The 18,063-nt window shown below is 40.8% G+C and overlaps 1 protein-coding gene across 1 annotated transcript; it reads right to left on the bottom strand.

The window, feature by feature from the left end:
• Nucleotides 1-373: 373 nt before the first annotated feature.
• Nucleotides 374-17,013, bottom strand: LOC114462671 (coiled-coil domain-containing protein 130 homolog). Its single transcript, XM_028445730.1, has 10 exons — nucleotides 16,927-17,013; nucleotides 16,386-16,442; nucleotides 15,940-15,993; nucleotides 15,478-15,560; nucleotides 14,274-14,329; nucleotides 14,133-14,193; nucleotides 13,367-13,509; nucleotides 13,085-13,257; nucleotides 6,316-6,454; nucleotides 374-855 (listed from the first exon to the last, which is right to left on the bottom strand). The coding sequence occupies exons 2-10, from the start codon at nucleotides 16,386-16,388 to the stop codon at nucleotides 374-376; spliced, it is 1,194 nt and encodes a 397-aa protein (XP_028301531.1). The 5' UTR covers nucleotides 16,389-16,442; nucleotides 16,927-17,013.
• Nucleotides 17,014-18,063: the final 1,050 nt, after the last annotated feature.

The raw sequence follows: 18,063 nt of genomic DNA, 5'->3' as shown, positions 1-18,063 counted from the left end.
TGTTAGGTGTTCAGCCTAAGTTACCATGGTGATTTACCCCGGAAAGAAGTTAGCCAACGTCGTAGTACAGCACACACTGAATAAATCCTGGAAGTTAGTGCAATAAGAGGAAATCCAGCTTTGTAGTACAGGCCCATAATGTATTGACTATACTCTCAGGATGGAATGGTCATTTCACCCAATATAACACAAAGTGTTGCTGAAACGTTTTTTAAAACCATTTAAAATCTGTGTGAGGTTGAAGACGCAGATAAAGGTTTAATACGAAATCACAACAAAGTGAACAATGTTCACACTTTACATTTAATAACAGACACCATTAAACACTGTGTTAACTGTGTGTTGAGGATGTGCTTCCTTCAGTTCATCGTTCTCAGTGTTCAGAATTTGAAGCAGAGTCACTGGTGTAGTCCGCCACCAGAGAGGAGAGCCCTCCTCCACCTCTGTGCTCCTCCTTTCCTCTCATCATGTTCTCTGTGTGCATCAGTTCTTTGTTTTCCTCATGTGTGACTTTAACATCTCTGCCTGTTTCCACTCCTGCTTCACAGCGATTCAATGACACACCAGCAGACGTTTCTGCTGCTTCTGACGACTTCATCCCCTCGCATGTCTCCATGGGAACATGTGACTTCCTTTGGGTGATGGTGGCGCAGGTTTCAGCTTTGATTGTGCTGCGTTTTCGGATCAGAGGGCTGAGCTGAGAAGTGGAGGCTTTGGTCATTGCTGCCTGTTTGGCCTGCTGGCCCAACTTAAGGAGCAGAGTGGCTGCAGCTCCAGCAGATGATGATGTATTGGACTTAAACCAGGACCGAGAAGAGATCTCTTTCCTCTTGCGGTGCTGGTACTCATCATAAGCTGAAGAAAGATGGAAAGGAAACAATAAACATGAATTCATTTAAATAGTAGTTGAAGTTATTTTTGCTTACACTTTAAATACTTATTTTCCTCTAATAGCTTTAAATACCTAAAGCATATCCTTAATTATCTCAGAATATACACTGTTTTTCACCAAAATATCTCCTGTAATTTTACCACTAGCCTCATCTTTTATGGGTAAGGATTAGGGATGCACCAAAATGAAAATTTGATGCCGAAGCCGAATAAAATATAAACGTTTGGCCGAATACTGAATGTGGTTGTTAAGTTTCTCACTATTTTTTAGAATTTTTTTTTTTAATGAAAATAAATGTTTATTGAATATCATGACATTTTTTAAATATTCCAGTAGCCTTTGCTTTTCAAAAAAAGCACAACAAAGTTTTTCATTTATATTAGCCCTTCAAATAAAACGAAACATGCATTCCAAAAAAAAACTAAAGTGCATTAAAGGGGAGGTATGATAAAAAAAATCACTTTATAATGATTTTGATACAGTGATATACATCCTTTTAGCCTAATTCAGAGGGACAAAGTTTAAAAAGTTCTATTTCCTTCCTCCCTTGTTATTCCACATTTTGTAGAAAGTCATCTCCAAATGGGCGAGTTGGATTTTGCCCACATTGGCATGTGAAGGTTTTAAATAATCAATTGGGTGTTGATCTAACATATAATCATTGCTTAAGGCAAAGATAAGTGCAGCAGGTAAACATGTCCTGTTTCAACATTTTGTTGTAATTTTCCACTCTGAGCTATTGCAGCCACTCATTTTTTCCTTGAAATGGTCAAGGTCAATGCCATATATGGCATTATTGAAATCTTTGTGTAAACAGTTAAATACTCACTTTCTGAATTACTTCAGATGTCTTTTGTAACATTGTGATGTTGAATAACATGTTGAAAAGACTATAACGGCTCAACCACACTTTATGTCTGTATTAGTTATTGGAGTCAGGTTACACAGGAGCACAATAACTGATAAACGGATGACGTGAGTTGAAAGCATAAATTAGCCCTGCACATGCAATTCGGGGCTCTTCTTCTTTGATTTTGCTCAAGACTCTGTTTTAGGCATTTTTCTAAGAAGGGTGTGGTTGAGCCCGAGATCTCGTATTGAACTGCTTCCTGCACATCAGGTAAAATAAAAGGTCAAGTAAGAATTTTAACTGTGATCCTTCCTATTCAACGAACATGCTGGAATAAGAATAAAGTATATTCCAACACAGGCAACGTCACCTAACACGCCTCCTAGAATGTGAGCTCCTCCCTCTCCAACTATTTAACAGCTAAAACAAACACTGCGGTTTCATATAGAATATATATTATACTTTATTGCCATATATGGAAATGCAAACTGCACTACTGGACGCCCAAACTGCACTACTTTTTCTGTTGCTGATCATGTTGGGAGTCACTGCTTGGAGCCACGGACCCATTGTTTACACACATCAGCTGTTAGCACTTCGTGCTAATGCTACACTAGCCTATGCAGCGAGACCCGGTGTAGTGTAAGGAGGAAACGACGGGGATGATTGGTGGCTCACAGCCCTAACAACTGACTCGGTTGTGGAATTGGACGAGTTCCAACTTTTACGTGGTGACAGTCGACAGAGAGCGGTAAGGAGAGAGTCTGCTGTGTTTGTGAGCGAAAAGGAGGAGCTGCTGCTGGTTCTGCAGCAACGTTCACATACTTTTCTGATTCTAAATCACTGCACGTTGTTTGATTGCGCCATATGCTACAATTCGGCCTTGCTTTCAACTCCCTAATCCAAAGTCCAAATGTTGCTTTTTCATGCAAATTCCACACAGCTGCATATATTCGTTGTATCTCTAGTAAGGATATTATGGTGGCTGTGCAAAACGATAGGTAAATAAAATCATGTGAGCTGATGAAGGAGACGCTTTGTGGGATGTATAAAGACATCATACAGGTATGTGTGTTCCTGCTGAATAATATAAATCAGTTGTTTTCAACCTTCCGCCAGAGACCCCCAAAATAAAGGATCCAGAGACCGGGGACCCCACTGTAGCTGAAGGTGGTTGAACACAGACATGAACACTGAAGAACAGTCATGTGGAGACAGGGCCATCTATAAGGGGGAATAAAGGGAAGAGCTTTTTGGGGTCCATCCATAAAGTCAGCAAAATGATGATCCATTGTTCTATGAATCTGGGATAACCACATTTATTCATAATAAATATCCACTGTTAAATAGGAAGTTTATTATTATTTGCGCCATAGTATATAGTCATCTGAAAGATGTAAATCCTTGTTTTAAATAGAAATAAAATGAGTTAAAAGTGACAAAAAATGGTGGAAAAGGGATTTTAAAAACCACAGAAATTGGTTAAAAGTTTGAAATTAGAGTGGCCAAAAAACAGACAGAACTAAAAAAGCACTGGGAGAGCGCAGACTTCCGCCAAGTAATTTATTAAACCATAGTGCACTATTTTATTTAAATGGTGCCACATTTATTCTTTTGTCACAAACATGTAGAGAGTACAGCACGAGTGCCGGGCAGGACATACACACAATACACTTCCCTACCACTACTACATTACCCATAAGCCACCACACTTAAAGGAGCAGGCTCAGGCACAGCTCACATTCACCCTTATTTTGATTTCCACGAGAAGTATTTTCTTATTTTTGGTAATGCAGAACATTAGGATGTTACGTCAGGCTAAGGAGGAAGCCTACAGGAGTGGGGATAGGGACCTGTTCAGGCAAGCCAAGTACACACTATCCAGGGAGATCAAAGTAGCCAAGAGGTGCTACACTGAGAAGCTAAAACAAAGCTTCTCAAACAAAGATCCCTCTGCAGTGTGGAAAAGCCTGCATGAAGTTACCAACTATAGGAAACCCTCCCCCCACCCTACTGGTAACAAAAGACTAGCTAGAGACCTGAACAGCTTCTACTGCAGGTTTTCACACCCACCCCCCAGCTCATTAGCATCAGCCCATCACCTGGACTCTGCCCTTCCTGCTCCCCCTACTTCCCCCCCTACCTCTCCCTCTGTCCCCCCACCTGCCCTGAAGATCAATGAAAGAGATGTGTGCCAGCTTTTCAAAAAACAAAAGATCAAAAAGGCTCCAGGACCAGACGGAGTATCTCCCTCCTGCCTGAAAGCCTGTGCTGAGCAGCTGGCTCCCATCTTCACACGGATCTTCAACACATCACTGGAGCTGTGTGAAGTACCTTCCTGCTTCAAAAGTTCCAGCATCATCCCAGTCCCCAAGAAACCTGCCATCACAGGACTTAATGACTATCGACCCATTGCTCTGACGTCTGTAGTCATGAAGTCCTTTGAGAGGCTGGTTCTGAGCCACCTGAAGGACATCACAGGACCCCTGCTGGACCCCCTGCAGTTTGCCTATCGGGCAAACAGGTCTGTCGAGGATGCAGTCAACATTGGTCTGAACTACATCCTGCACCACCTCGACTCCCCAGGGACCTACGCTAGGATCCTGTTTGTGGATTTCAGCTCTGCATTCAACACCATCATCCCGGACATCCTTCACCAGAAACTCACCCAGCTCACAGTGCCGGCCTCCACCTGTCAGTGGATCACCAACTTCCTGACTGACAGGAAGCAGCAAGTAAGGCTGGGAAGCATCACATCTGGCACCCGGTCACTCAACACTGGCGCCCCCCAGGGGTGTGTTCTCTCCCCACTGCTATTCTCCCTCTACACCAATGACTGCACCTCAGGGGACCCCTCTGTGAAACTCCTGAAGTTTGCAGATGACACCACCGTCATCGGTCTCATCCGGGACGGGGACGAGTCTGCCTTCAGACGGGAGGTGGAACAGCTGGCTCTTTGGTGCAGTCAGAACCATCTGGAACTGAACCCGTTCAAGACCGTGGAGATGACAGTGGACTTCAGAAGAAATCCCCCCCCACTCCCCCCCCTTACCATTTTAAATAGGGAATTGGCTACCGTGGACTCCTTCAGGTTCTTGGGATCCACAATCTCACAGGACCTGAAGTGGACCTCCCACATAGACTCAACCAGGAAAAAGGCACAGCAGAGGATGTACTTCCTGCGTCAGCTGAGGAAGTTCAACCTGCCCCAGGAGCTGCTGATCATGTTCTACACCTCCATCATTCAATCTGTTCTGTGCACCTCCATCACTGTCTGGTTTGGATCTTCAACCAAACTAGACAGACACAGACTACAAAGGATAGTCAGGACTGCAGAAAAGATCATTGGTGTTGATCTGCCCTCCATCCAAGTCTTATACCTGTCCAGGGTCAGGAAACGGGCAGGTAGCATCACTGCAGACCCCTCTCACCCTGCACACAATCTGTTTAAACTCCTCCCCTCTGGCAGACGCTACAGATCACTGTACGCCAAAACAACCCGCCATAAAAACAGTTTCTTCCCCCAGGCTGTCACTCTGATTAACACTGAACAGTCAAAGAGTGTCAGTCCTGTTTCTGTGGAAAAACCCTGGAACCAAACATAACAACCCTGGATCAATCTGACACTGAGAATGTTCATGTACATACCTTTAATTTAAATGTTCTCCTGCACTACTTATCAATGCTCTACTGCACTATTTTCCTTTTATTATTATTATATTTTATTATTATCTTTCTTTTCTATTATTTTTTTCCTTCTTTTATCTTATTTTTTTTAATTTTTATTTTGTATTTGTTTATTTTTTTTATACTATTATTATTATTATTATTATTATTATTATTATTATTATTATTATTATTATTATTATTATTATTATTATCATCATCTTGTTATTTGCACATTCTAGTCTAACTACTGTTTATATTTATACTTATGTTTATACTTATTATCATCTCTTCTAGTTGATTGTTTATTATTGAATGTTTCACTATTGGAGAGAGCACAGTTGACCGAGTCAAATTCCTCGTGTGTACAACATACACTTGGCCAATAAAGATGATTCTGATTCTGATTCTGATTCTGACATCACCAAAATGTAATCACCTTGTCCCATTATCAACATTTCCTGAAAATTTCATCCAAATCCATTCATAACCTTTTATCTTAAAGTTAACCTTTATCATAAAGTTATCTTGCTAACAGAGAGACAGACAGACAGACAGACAGGGGGGTATTGTAAAAGTAAGAACAATCAGTTTAAACTGACAAATAATTGGATTGACAAATCATGAATGTGATTAATTTGGCAAAAATAAGCATGAAATATGGTGAGAAGAAGTTAAAAGTGACAAAAATGGCTCAAAATATGTGATATTAGGTGGAAACGTGGTGGAAAGGGTTTATACAGTAATTGTTGAAAATATCTTGAAAGTGGAAAAAATGTGCAGAAAAAGCATTGAAATTTGATGGATAAATGGGAGTAATGCAGCAAAAAATGCATTAAAAGGTGCCACAATATGGCAAGTGTGTTGGAGTTGCAGAAAAAGGGTAAAATAAGCAAAAATGTCTTACATTCTGGGGCCTGGTAGGTGAGCAGAGCTGCAAGTTTCTTGTCCTCCTCCTTCTCTGGGAGCAGTGGGATGGAAAGGTTGGTTCTCATTCTTACTGCGTTGTCCTTCTCCTCCTTTTCAGCAATGGCCGTTTTTTCTGTCTGCAAAACAAATTGCAATAAATAAAAACAACACACAAGATTTATCAATAAGTCATAACATTATGGCCATCAGTCTAAAATAATGAATGTTTTTATTCCCCAGTCAATCACAGACCTTTTTTAAGAGCTCTGCTAGAGGCCAACATAACACATCACTGTTTTTTTTTTTTTCTTTTTTCGTTCTTTAAGTACGGTGGCTGGGAAGTGTCAGGTGAATGCATTTACAGAAATGAACACAAATGCAAACAGGTCACAACACGAATGCAAACAGGTCACAACACGAATGCAAACCGGCCACAACGGAAGTGTTTCCGACGGACCGGTATTACAGTCGGACAGTCGGACGGGTATTATAATATGATAGCCTGATATGAAAAATATATGAGTATCCTGATCAACTTTCACTTACTTTCATACGCGTTTCGATGTCTTCTTCTTGTTCTTAACTGTTCTGGTGGGCTAAAAACATCCGCCAGAAACGTGTCCGTCTGTAATACCGGTCCGTCGGAAGCACTTCCGTTGTGGCCGGTTTGCATTCGTGTTGTGACCTGTTTGCATTCGTGTTGTGACCTGTTTGCATTTGTGTTGTGACCTGTTTGCATTTGTGTCCGTTTCTGTAAATGCATTCACCTGACACTTCCCAGCCACCGTATTTAAGAGCAACTGCAACAATCGAATACCACTGGTTTTATCTACAGTCAGCAGAATGCCGAGCACATAATCTCCGACTGCCCCTATACAGCCCGCCCTCACAAGCTGGCCTTTACTAGTTAAGACCAGAGACAAGGGCGTGGCTACATGACACTGAGTTGGCCATATGATGATATATGCAAAAGAAGAAGATCTACAGTGACATTTTTCTGGCCAACAACCAATGACTAGAATTTGAAGGTGCTGATTCTCAATACGGCTGCTTCACACTCGGCTGTAAGTCGATCAGTGACGTGCAATGCCAACCCAAGGGTGACTTGATATTTTGATTATTTGTTTTAAATATAATATTATTATAAATTATTTATTTGTCAATTTCCAATAGCCTACAGTACCTATAAGTTCATGTGTTTGTGCATGTGTAGTCAGTTTCCCAAGATGAAAACCATTTGCATCCAAAGGCAGCTCTCTACACTGCCTTTGGACGTAATCGTGCGACGCTAAATGCTATACATACGTTCACAGTGCATTTGTGATCCTGCTGTGAAATGGTATTTTATTTTGTATTGTGTGCTGTGTTTTTAGTGTGTTTTGTATTGGTTTTATTTTTGCAGTGCATTTTAGCTTTTGTTTTATGAACCTTGCCAGTCACATGCTGTAATTTGATCAACCCCATCACATGACTATGTCCAAACCCTGAGGCTAATCAACACACCTGAGGTTAATCAGCACCTGTGGCTGGAGCACAATAAAAGGGGCAGACAGGAGAAGGAGCAGGGGGAGGAAAAACGACACAGACAGGAGAAGGAGCAGCAGGGAAGCTGTGGGTCCTCCCCAAATTCCCAGGGGCAGAGGAGGACTCTGCCCTCCAGGTTCCCAGGGCACAGGACGGCACACGCATCGGGGACCACAAGCACGCCGGGATCACAAGTGTTGCGAGGCGATATACACGCAGGGGCAGAGGAGGACTCTGCCTTCCGTGTGAGTACCCTATGGGACCGTAGTAACACTTGTTGGACAAAGTCAGATCGGGGATATTGTTGTGGGACGTTTGACTGCCGGTAGTTGTTCTGTGTAGGTGTTCCAGCGTGTGGAGGGCTGGAGCCAGCGGGAAGTATCGAGACTGATTGGAGTGTTAAGAGCCACATACACGCAAAGGCAGAGGGGAACTCTGCCTTGCCCTGTAAGTGACGTGGCAACACCCCTCCTTCGGACGTAGTCTCGGACCCCCGTGCTGGCCTATGTTTTGCATTTTCAGGGGACCCTGAGCCTGTGACCAGTGGGATCTACCGCCTTGGGACAAGGGAGAGCGGAGGACCTGGGCGTAGCTGCACATTGCACTTTATTGTGGACAGTGACTTTTTCCCCTATTTTATTCGTTCCTTAGCCCACATCGTTAATGGATTTTAGCATACGTTGATTTTAATTTGTGGGCATTTTAATCTGTTTTACCTTAATCTTTTTAATAAATTTGTGACATCATGGTTGCCGTCCTCCTTGGTAACTAAGCGGTGCTCACACCCGGTCGCTTTACTCTCCCTCCATAAACTTTTGGTCAATTCACTGTTATTCAAACTTCCCCAGCAACACCCCACCCCCATTACATTTTCTGGCGTTGTCGACAGGACCTGGGTCTCGAGCACACTTGTTACCGAGGAGGAAGTAGCCATGATGATGCCTGTTTATCCTGGTGCCCCCTGGCTCCCCAAGTTTAAAGGGCCAGGGGATGAGTTAAAACTTAATGATTGGAAGGAACAAATTGAAGGGTTGTTGGGGTCGCAAGAGCTGACTGAGCCCCGAAAAGTTGCCATTGTTTTAGGAGCGTTGGCCGGTGAAGCTAAGCGTCAAATCAGCGTCTTAGATGATGATGAAAAAGACACAGCCTGGAAAATTTTTACTTATCTTGGCTTCCTCTATGGTGACCAAACACCAATTTCTATTGTAAGGTCACAATTGTTTATCTGTGCTCAGAAGCCGGGTGAAACTGTCCGGTCTTTTATTTTACGTCTCCGTGAATTACATTGCAGGCTACGGCGACATGATGACCCCCCCCTCCATGGCAGCTCTGCGAGATCAGTTGCTTCTAGGACTGTGTGAAGGACCAATGGCCCAGGCACTAAAGGTGTATGCTCGTCGACACCCAGGTGATGACTTTGCAGCGCTACAAGAGGAGGCATTGTCATTGGACTCGGAATATGGTAGCGCTGCATCAGAGGTAACATGCTCCATTTGTGTGGAAATGACAGGATTAATTCAATAGGTGTTTGCTCATTTTATGGATTGTGAACTCGTTCTGTGAGCTTCTTCTTCTTTGAGGATTCCTTTTCATGTGATCTGAACTGGAGTCAAATCTGGACTGTTTGCCCCCTTCTGCAGCACCATAGTGCTCATTGCATGTGCCTCTTGTAGGCTTTGTGCATTTGTTCCTCACCAGTGATCCCTTATGCTTGAGAGGAGCTGCATCCTGATGGATAATTTTGACTTGAAAGGACCTTTAGCACCAGCCCAGGCCGAGCAGGACATTGTGGATTTTGCCCCAAGAAGGTCAAATCGCTCAAATTTTGGACAAATACCGACACGGTAAAGAAACTGAACTGTATATGTTTCAGGGACTGACAACCTCAGAGCATGGGGGGGTGTGATCCTGCTGTGAAATGGTATTTTATTTTGTATTGTGTGCTGTGTTTTGTATTGGTTTTATTTTTGCAGTGCATTTTAGCTTTTGTTTTATGAACCTTGCCAGTCACATGCTGTAATTTGATCAACCCCATCACATGACTATGTCCAAACCCTGAGGCTAATCAACACACCTGAGGTTAATCAGCACCTGTGGCTGGAGCACAATAAAAGGGGCAGACAGGAGAAGGAGCAGGGGGAGGAAAAACGACACAGACAGGAGAAGGAGCAGCAGGGAAGCTGTGGGTCCTCCCCAGGTTCCCAGGGCACAGGACGGCACACGCATCGGGGACCACAAGCACGCCGGGATCACAAGTGTTGCGAGGCGATATACACGCAGGGGCAGAGGAGGACTCTGCCTTCCGTGTGAGTACCCTATGGGACCGTAGTAACACTTGTTGGACAAAGTCAGATCGGGGATATTGTTGTGGGACGTTTGACTGCCGGTAGTTGTTCTGTGTAGGTGTCCCAGCGTGTGGAGGGCTGGAGCCAGCGGGAAGTATCGAGACTGATTGGAGTGTTAAGAGCCACATACACGCAAAGGCAGAGGGGAACTCTGCCTTGCCCTGTAAGTGACGTGGCAACACCCCTCCTTCGGACGTAGTCTCGGACCCCCGTGCTGGCCTATGTTTTGCATTTTCAGGGGACCCTGAGCCTGTGACCAGTGGGATCTACCGCCTTGGGACAAGGGAGAGCGGAGGACCTGGGCGTAGCTGCACATTGCACTTTATTGTGGACAGTGACTTTTTCCCCTATTTTATTCGTTCCTTAGCCCACATCGTTAATGGATTTTAGCATACGTTGATTTTAATTTGTGGGCATTTTAATCTGTTTTACCTTAATCTTTTTAATAAATTTGTGACATCATGGTTGCTGTCCTCCTTGGTAACTAAGGGGTGCTCACACCCGGTCGCTTTACTCTCCCTCCATAAACTTTTGGTCAATTCACTGTTATTCAAACTTCCCCAGCAACACCCCACCCCCATTACACATTAGTGAATTGATCCAGCGTTGCGTTAAAGAAACTTTCTTTTGAGGAAAAACAACAGCTTTTAAACGATGGGAGATCAACACCTGAGCTACCAGACCTTCAGCAAAGGTAAGGTCAGAAAATTGTTGGTACTTGTCAAAGTGAATGGTACAAAAGGAAGGATTAGGATGTGCCTCACTGAGGCTGTTGTGAGTTGTTGTTGTTGTCATTTTCTCCGTGTTTCTGTGTTTCCAACACAAACAACGGATGCGCTGCCGTGTCATGAGGTATATTTTGTTGGGAGAGTATGGAGGCTATATTAAATAATTGTTCGTTTCTTTAATGGTGTTTTACGATCTTGATTTTGTTTGATTGACACTTGCCAGCAGAAACATATAAAATTGTCATTGGTGGTCTCCATTTGCAACGTGCCTACCCAACCCTAGTGGTCGCGGCACGTCACTGAAGTCGATCCAGTGAGAGCTGAAGGTCACGGCCTGATGAAGCCAATAGGACCATATCATCTACAAAAAGCAGTGACCCAATCCTGGGGCCACCAAACCAAACTCATGACCATAAAAGTTATGAACAGAATTGTTGACAAACGGCAGCCCTGATGGAGTCCAACCCTCACTGGAAACAAGTTTGACTTACTGCCAGTCATGCATAACAAGCTCTGACCCCGGTCATACAGAGGGTCTGATATACCCAGTGCTTAGTTTGTAAATCAGGACCAGAAACACAGGCCGAGTGTTGTTCCAGCAGTAAGAGAGAGACAAAAATGTCACAAAAGAAAACATTTATTTTAAAGCGCCTTTTGCTAACTAAATCAGCCAATAATATCATCAATTAACAACCAATTAACCTAAATGTTTTATTAAAAAAAAAAGATGAATTAGTCATAAAGAAGCACAGACAATCGCCCGTTAAGGAGCGCATCTGTCTCTCACTCTGAGTGACAGCGTCAAATCTGCCATGTTTCAGCACCAAGGACAGCGCAAAATCACAGCTAATTTAGCCACTCCTGTCACAAAGGTCACGCAGCTAATCCTGGCTTTGAACTGAGCCTCCTTCTCAATGTTCATACCAGAACTTTCACAATCGTCTCCGTCTCTTCTTTCTGTCCCCGAGTCCTCCTCATGTCCCCTGGATAGTGTCCTGTCTGTTGTTAGCATCATCGCTACAGGTACTGCTACTCGCTACGCTAACTGCTGCTGTGCTGCTGCTCTTTCCCGCGATTTCCACGGAAACAACCTTGGACTTCTTTACGTCAAGCTTACTTAATGGCTTAAAAGAGCTCTTTTTCCATTTACTATCATCTTTCAAGCTGACACAGAAACTATTTTTTACACAAAATCACACTTTAGACATAGTGTGGGTGTGGCCTGACTTAGTTTTTACATTCAGTTTTGTGTGTACAATGACATTTCAATTGATTTTAGCCCGATACAAGACATAGTTGTCCAAATGTAATACTTCTATTCAATCAAAACACCTCAAAGCAAAACAAGGTGCTGTATCCAATCAAATAAGTGCCTGTCAAAATATGGGAGGTGCCGGATCTTGTTCCGGCAGGATCTGTCCCAAATTAAGCCCTGGATATACCCCGTACTCCCGGAGAACTCCCCTCAGGACTCCCCTCAGTACACTTCTCCAAGTCCACAAAGCACATGTGGACTGGTTGGGCAAACTCCCATGGACCCTCTAAGACCTAAGACCCACTGACGGTGTAGAGCTGGTCCATAGTTCCACGATCAGGACAAAAACCACATTGCTCCTCCTGGATACGAGGTTTGACTACGGGTATATGGCGGATCCTCCTCTCCAGTGTCGGACAATATCGGCAGAAAGCTAATAATGAATCTTTACTTTTAAAAATATTATACTTCCTGTTACTGTAAACAGACTATGCAGAACTGATGATTTTCCCAAAGTTTAGAAAAAAAACACCCTCTGCACATGCGCAACACTACCTGCTTCCAAGTGGGAAGGCCTACGTGTGCGAGAGAGCGTCCACCAGCCCAGTTTTCCTCGTGCACAGCTCTGTTTACAAGTTGGAGTTGGCATCGCTCATACAAGATTACCTTGCAAAAGAAGATTTGCACTTTTCCCACTATGTCAAACTGGCCATCGGTAAGTGAAAATCCTTTTTCAAAGGACCTGGTGCGCACCAGGCACAAACATGTACGACGGCCTTACGTAAACATACTGTATCATCAGAATGAATGACAATTAGGAAGATCAATACTTAAGATGATCCACTCGGAAGTTGAAGCCAAAATAACATCATCCACAACACCATTAATAATCAAAAAAACATTTTTACTACTTACCCTAAACTTTTTACGGAGGGCGCTGTTGAGCTGGAAGTCGTCTATCCAGCGGCTCTGCATGTCCTGGATCTCTGACAGCGAGGGCAGAGCCTTATTCAGCTTCTGCTTATCTTTGCTGCTGTGGTCCAGTTTGTACATGGCGTCCGTCTCCAGCTTCTCCTTCTCCGCTCGCTCTGTAAGAAGAGATGGAAGCTCAGCAACAAACTGAAACCAAACAAGCGTCACCATGACTTCTGAAAACCTGGGATACTTCAGAACTACAGCATGGTGAGAGTCTTCTACCTGTGGTGAGGATCTGTTCGTTTTCTGCCATGTCCCAGCGCTCCTCCTTCCTGCTTGCTCCGCTCACTATCACATAGTCACAAGTGGCTGGGTCCGTCTGCATCTCAATGTAGTTCACACACAGGTGACACTTCATCCTGAACCTGGCACCCAGAAGCAGGGTTGGGGTAAATTACATTTTCCAATTATAATTATGTCTTCAATTATCCATGTTCAATTACAAATTAATTGTGATTACAGTGACTGGCATTTTTTCTAATTACAGTTAAAATTACAATTATTGTTTTTCCCATGAAAGTCAATTACAATTACGTTCTCAATTACTAAATTTCAAATTCAATTAATCACAATTACTGAACCTGAAATAAATAACCCAATAAAACTTGTGTTAGCTTTCTGATAGCATCTCTTATTATAACAGGTTAGTTTTAACCTGTCTTAAAACAGCTGTAAAATACATAATTTAGTTTTCATCACTTGGTTACCTTGTTAGGATTCCAAATCAATTAATTAATCAATTAAATTGTAACTGACAGTTTTTATATAATGCCAATTACAATTACAAAGTCAATTATCTGAACCCAATTGCAATTGAATTATGATTAAAACAGCAACAGGTTTTTTCAATTATGATATAATTACCTCATGATTTTAATTAATTATCAATTACGCAATTCCAGTTATAATTGACTACAACCCTGCGGAGAAGCAACTGTGTTACCACTTTGGGGTTTGGGACTGAAGGAGAAGCCGTCACATGACGTACCTGTAGATTGGCGTGGTGTAGTAGTTCCCCACTTTCTTTTTCTCAGCATTGTAACGAACCCCTGCACAGAGACATGACAGAGTCAAGGCGATGTAAATGAACAGTGTGTGACCTTTAGATTGTGATTTTCTTCAGTCGTACCCATGCCAATGTGGTTTTTGCAGCCATCACACCAGATGTTATAGGGCATTTCAAACCTTGATGGATAAAAACACAGTGTGGGTGATTGTAGACATCATAAACACATATGATGCATTTAACCATGTAACTACTACTGCTACTACTGTCACTGTAAAATATTCTTTAAGCTGTGGTATGGTATGTCTATATGCATGACTAGATGTGATCTGTAATAAATACACGTGAACAATAAACTATTAGAAGTAGGCTTGGATCACTATGTTAAGGTTTCATTTATTAAGACAAACTTTTTTCAGGAAATTTACTTTGATCTCCCGACATATTTTGACTGCCAACTGTCAGTCTTCCTCAGAGTCATCTACTGGCAGTTGGCAGTCGAAACATGTAGGAGTAAATTTCCTGAAAAAGTTTTGCCTGAAAAAATTAAACCTAAACATTATTACAAAAGAGACAAAATTAATTTGCTGGAATTATATACAGTATATGTTGCTGTACGAGTCTACTTCCCTGGATTCAAATTAATGAGTTTAGTCTAAAAACATTTTTCTCCTGTGAAAAGGAGAAAATATGGAGTAATATTAATAATCCTAATTAATATTCTCATTCATATATCACATTATTAATAAGTCTTCCTCCTACAATACCAATTTAATTAAATTAATTGTAAGGAATAAAAAAATACAATATGCATTATTTTACAAATGTTTAGTTGGATTATTTCAGCATTGGCAATGGTTTTCCACTCAAAGCTGTTTTCTAACAATAAACACCACAAGCGTGATTTCAGTACATTAAGAATATTGTCCAATAAAAATTGACAATGCTTTAAAGAAACTACATTTTTACAATCTCTGATGAATTAAAAGGGGGATTTCTTTTCAATAATTTTAGTTCTTTCAGGTCATAATCTCAACCTTTATCAGCTCAGACTCTGCTAATACCAAGTATGAAATCATAGTCAGCCTGTATGATAATGGCTGAGTCTCCACAAATATGATCAATCTTCTGCACAATAATCCAACATTTTTTACAGAGATGATACATTATGTGTGCAATGGTGGCAATGGGACACGGTTCAACACATCAGATTAATAACCAGTTACAGTATCTGCTTATGGTGAGAAGTCGACCAAAATGCTAGCATCTTTAGCGCTCCACTCAAACATCTGTGACCAATGACTGTGCGTGTGTCAAACAAACAAACCTGATGATGAGGATGCCCTGGGACAGTTTCCTGGCTCGCACCCGTAGAGCGTGAGTTTTGTGGTAACCATTAAGTGATCCATGCTGAAAAAAGAAAAATGTCCAAAATAGTAAGTTATTGTTATTGATTTTTTTTTTTTTGTGTGTGTAAATCATCAAAAACAATCTCAACAAACACTTTTGACACTTATGGAGAATGTTTATGCAAAAAATGTGTTTTATTTTAATATATGTGTGTAAATGTGTATCATTTTTTCTGCAGCAATGTAAGGAAATGAATCAACGGTCAACTGTAAAATAAATGAAATATCAGCACAAAAGGTTTTTTTTTCATGACCATTTTTAACCAATGTCAAATCAAATAACTGAACACATTAAACCTGTTAATAAATAGAGATTGTAATGTATTTTTTAAAAGCAAAGCTTACACAACAGACAAAAAGGACTGTGGGATTTCACACACCTTGGCTGGATCAAAATCTGGAGGATAGTATTTATTTGTTCCTTTTCTTTCACCCTGTCAGTGCAAACAAAAAAATGAAACATCATTCACAAAAACAAACAAACAAACAAACAAACAAATAGATCCATTTGAATACATTTTTTTTTTTTTTAAAAAAGGTTGAACAAAATAATTAACTCTTATTTTAAGTAAAGTTTTATCAGCAAGATCATTCAGATTTTTAAACCAAAAAATAAAATAACAGTAGGCTTAGATACAGAATTGATCTCGGAGAAACAAACAAACAAACAAACCAAAAACACATTCAGTGATAGTTCTTTCCCATATGATTTCATTTATCTACTTGCATTGAAAAATATGATTGAAATTCAATAAAATTAATCAAGGACTGTATTCTCTTGATGTTAAAAAAACAGAAGTAATATGGAAAATGAATTATTACTTACCATTGTGTCGACTACAAATCACCAACTGCTGATGTAATGATGAACTGGAAAGATAACCTAAACAAACATAAATCCTCAGTTAGGAACAGGTTGACATGGAGTGCTGCTTAGGTGTGGAGACAAAGAACCTGCAATTACTGCCACAATATGAATAATCAATGCTAATTATTTTACAGATTCCACATCAGGTCATAAATACAATATCATATTGTTTATTGATTGCAATAGTTTGTTGTTTACACATTAGAATGTACACATTTGAATGCCCCTATGGCTGCTTTAACAAAGAGACAACGCAAAACAAGACTAGCAGAACATAAAATGGTAATAATTGAAAGCCAATGGATGAACATAATCCAGACTAGTGCAGTGCCCGTAGGAAGTATGTCTTGCTATAGAAAAGTGGGAGGTTATAAGTTAAATGCTCTTTAAACTGATCTTGTAAACACTCAATTCCTAATGAAAATTTAATTTTGAATCACACGCGCACACGCACGAGTTTTTATTAATATATTACTCTACTAATACTAATATTACTCACCTTAGTTTCCCACTTTAGTCGTTTTTAAAAGCCTGTGCAGTCACTCCTGTAGATGATCGACGCACCATTCATCTTATCCTGAGTAACCATGACAACCTGTCAACAATGAGCCGTTCTGCAAAGCTGCAATTTTATAAAATAATTTACGAACGGTATCATTGCTGTTGATTTGCAGAGATATTTGAGGAACAGACAGACACACCGATATTTTTTTTTTGCTAGATATATATATATATAGAGAGAGAGAGATTGATAGATAGATGTTAATCACGGCAGCTGTACCACCTTAAAGATGTCAGTTATTGTACAGGGTGGAGACAGACTTAAAAAACGCCTACAAAGATTGTATTTTGGATTTATACTTTAAAGCTACTCAATACCACGGTTTAAATAGCAAACTTGATTCATCTCCTTTCCTCTAAATATACTATAGATATATATGAAGGTGTGTGTGTTTGATATTGAGAATAATTCCTTCAATTTTTGGCTATTTAAACTTATTCTCCAAATTGGTATATTTTTCTTAATGTGACATTTACTTTCAAAGTTAAAGCTGTGTTAGAGCTGCACTGTAAATAATTTACTGGTGATTTTACAGTAAACACATGGCAAAAAAGTTGCCAATAAAGTATTGTAAATATCACATTGAATTACTGTAAAAAGAATTACAGTAAATAACAGTATAACTTTTACATGTTTTTGTTGTAAATGAATTACAACAATTTATTGCATTTTTACAGAAAAGTGGTGTTTTGTTGTACTCTTGTTTTTATCTTGTAATTCAAATTACAGTATTTATCTGGCAACAAAAAATGCCAGTAAATAGCTGTAACTTCACATTTTTTTTTTTTTTTTTTTACAGTAAATTCTATTTTCTATCAGCAGCTTTTAAAAAAATATGCATATTGTGAAGCATTCTGTATGCAATAGATTCCTTTCACCTGTTAAATAAAACCAGAGTCAGAGCTGTAAAAAACACATTTATTAAAAACGTACAGTTTTACCGTAAACCTTTAGAACCTGAGGAGCTTTGCCTGAACAACCCCTAAAATCAGAGCCCGAACACACACAGCTCATCCTGGTAGACTGTGAGCATCATGGAGACCGAGAGGTCAGCCTGGAGACGGTCCGCTGTGG

Source organism: Gouania willdenowi, chromosome 1 (assembly GCF_900634775.1).
Source record: "Gouania willdenowi chromosome 1, fGouWil2.1, whole genome shotgun sequence".
NCBI classification, from domain to species: Eukaryota; Metazoa; Chordata; class Actinopteri; order Blenniiformes; family Gobiesocidae; genus Gouania; species Gouania willdenowi.
This window is presented reverse-complemented; position numbering and strand designations above follow the sequence as displayed.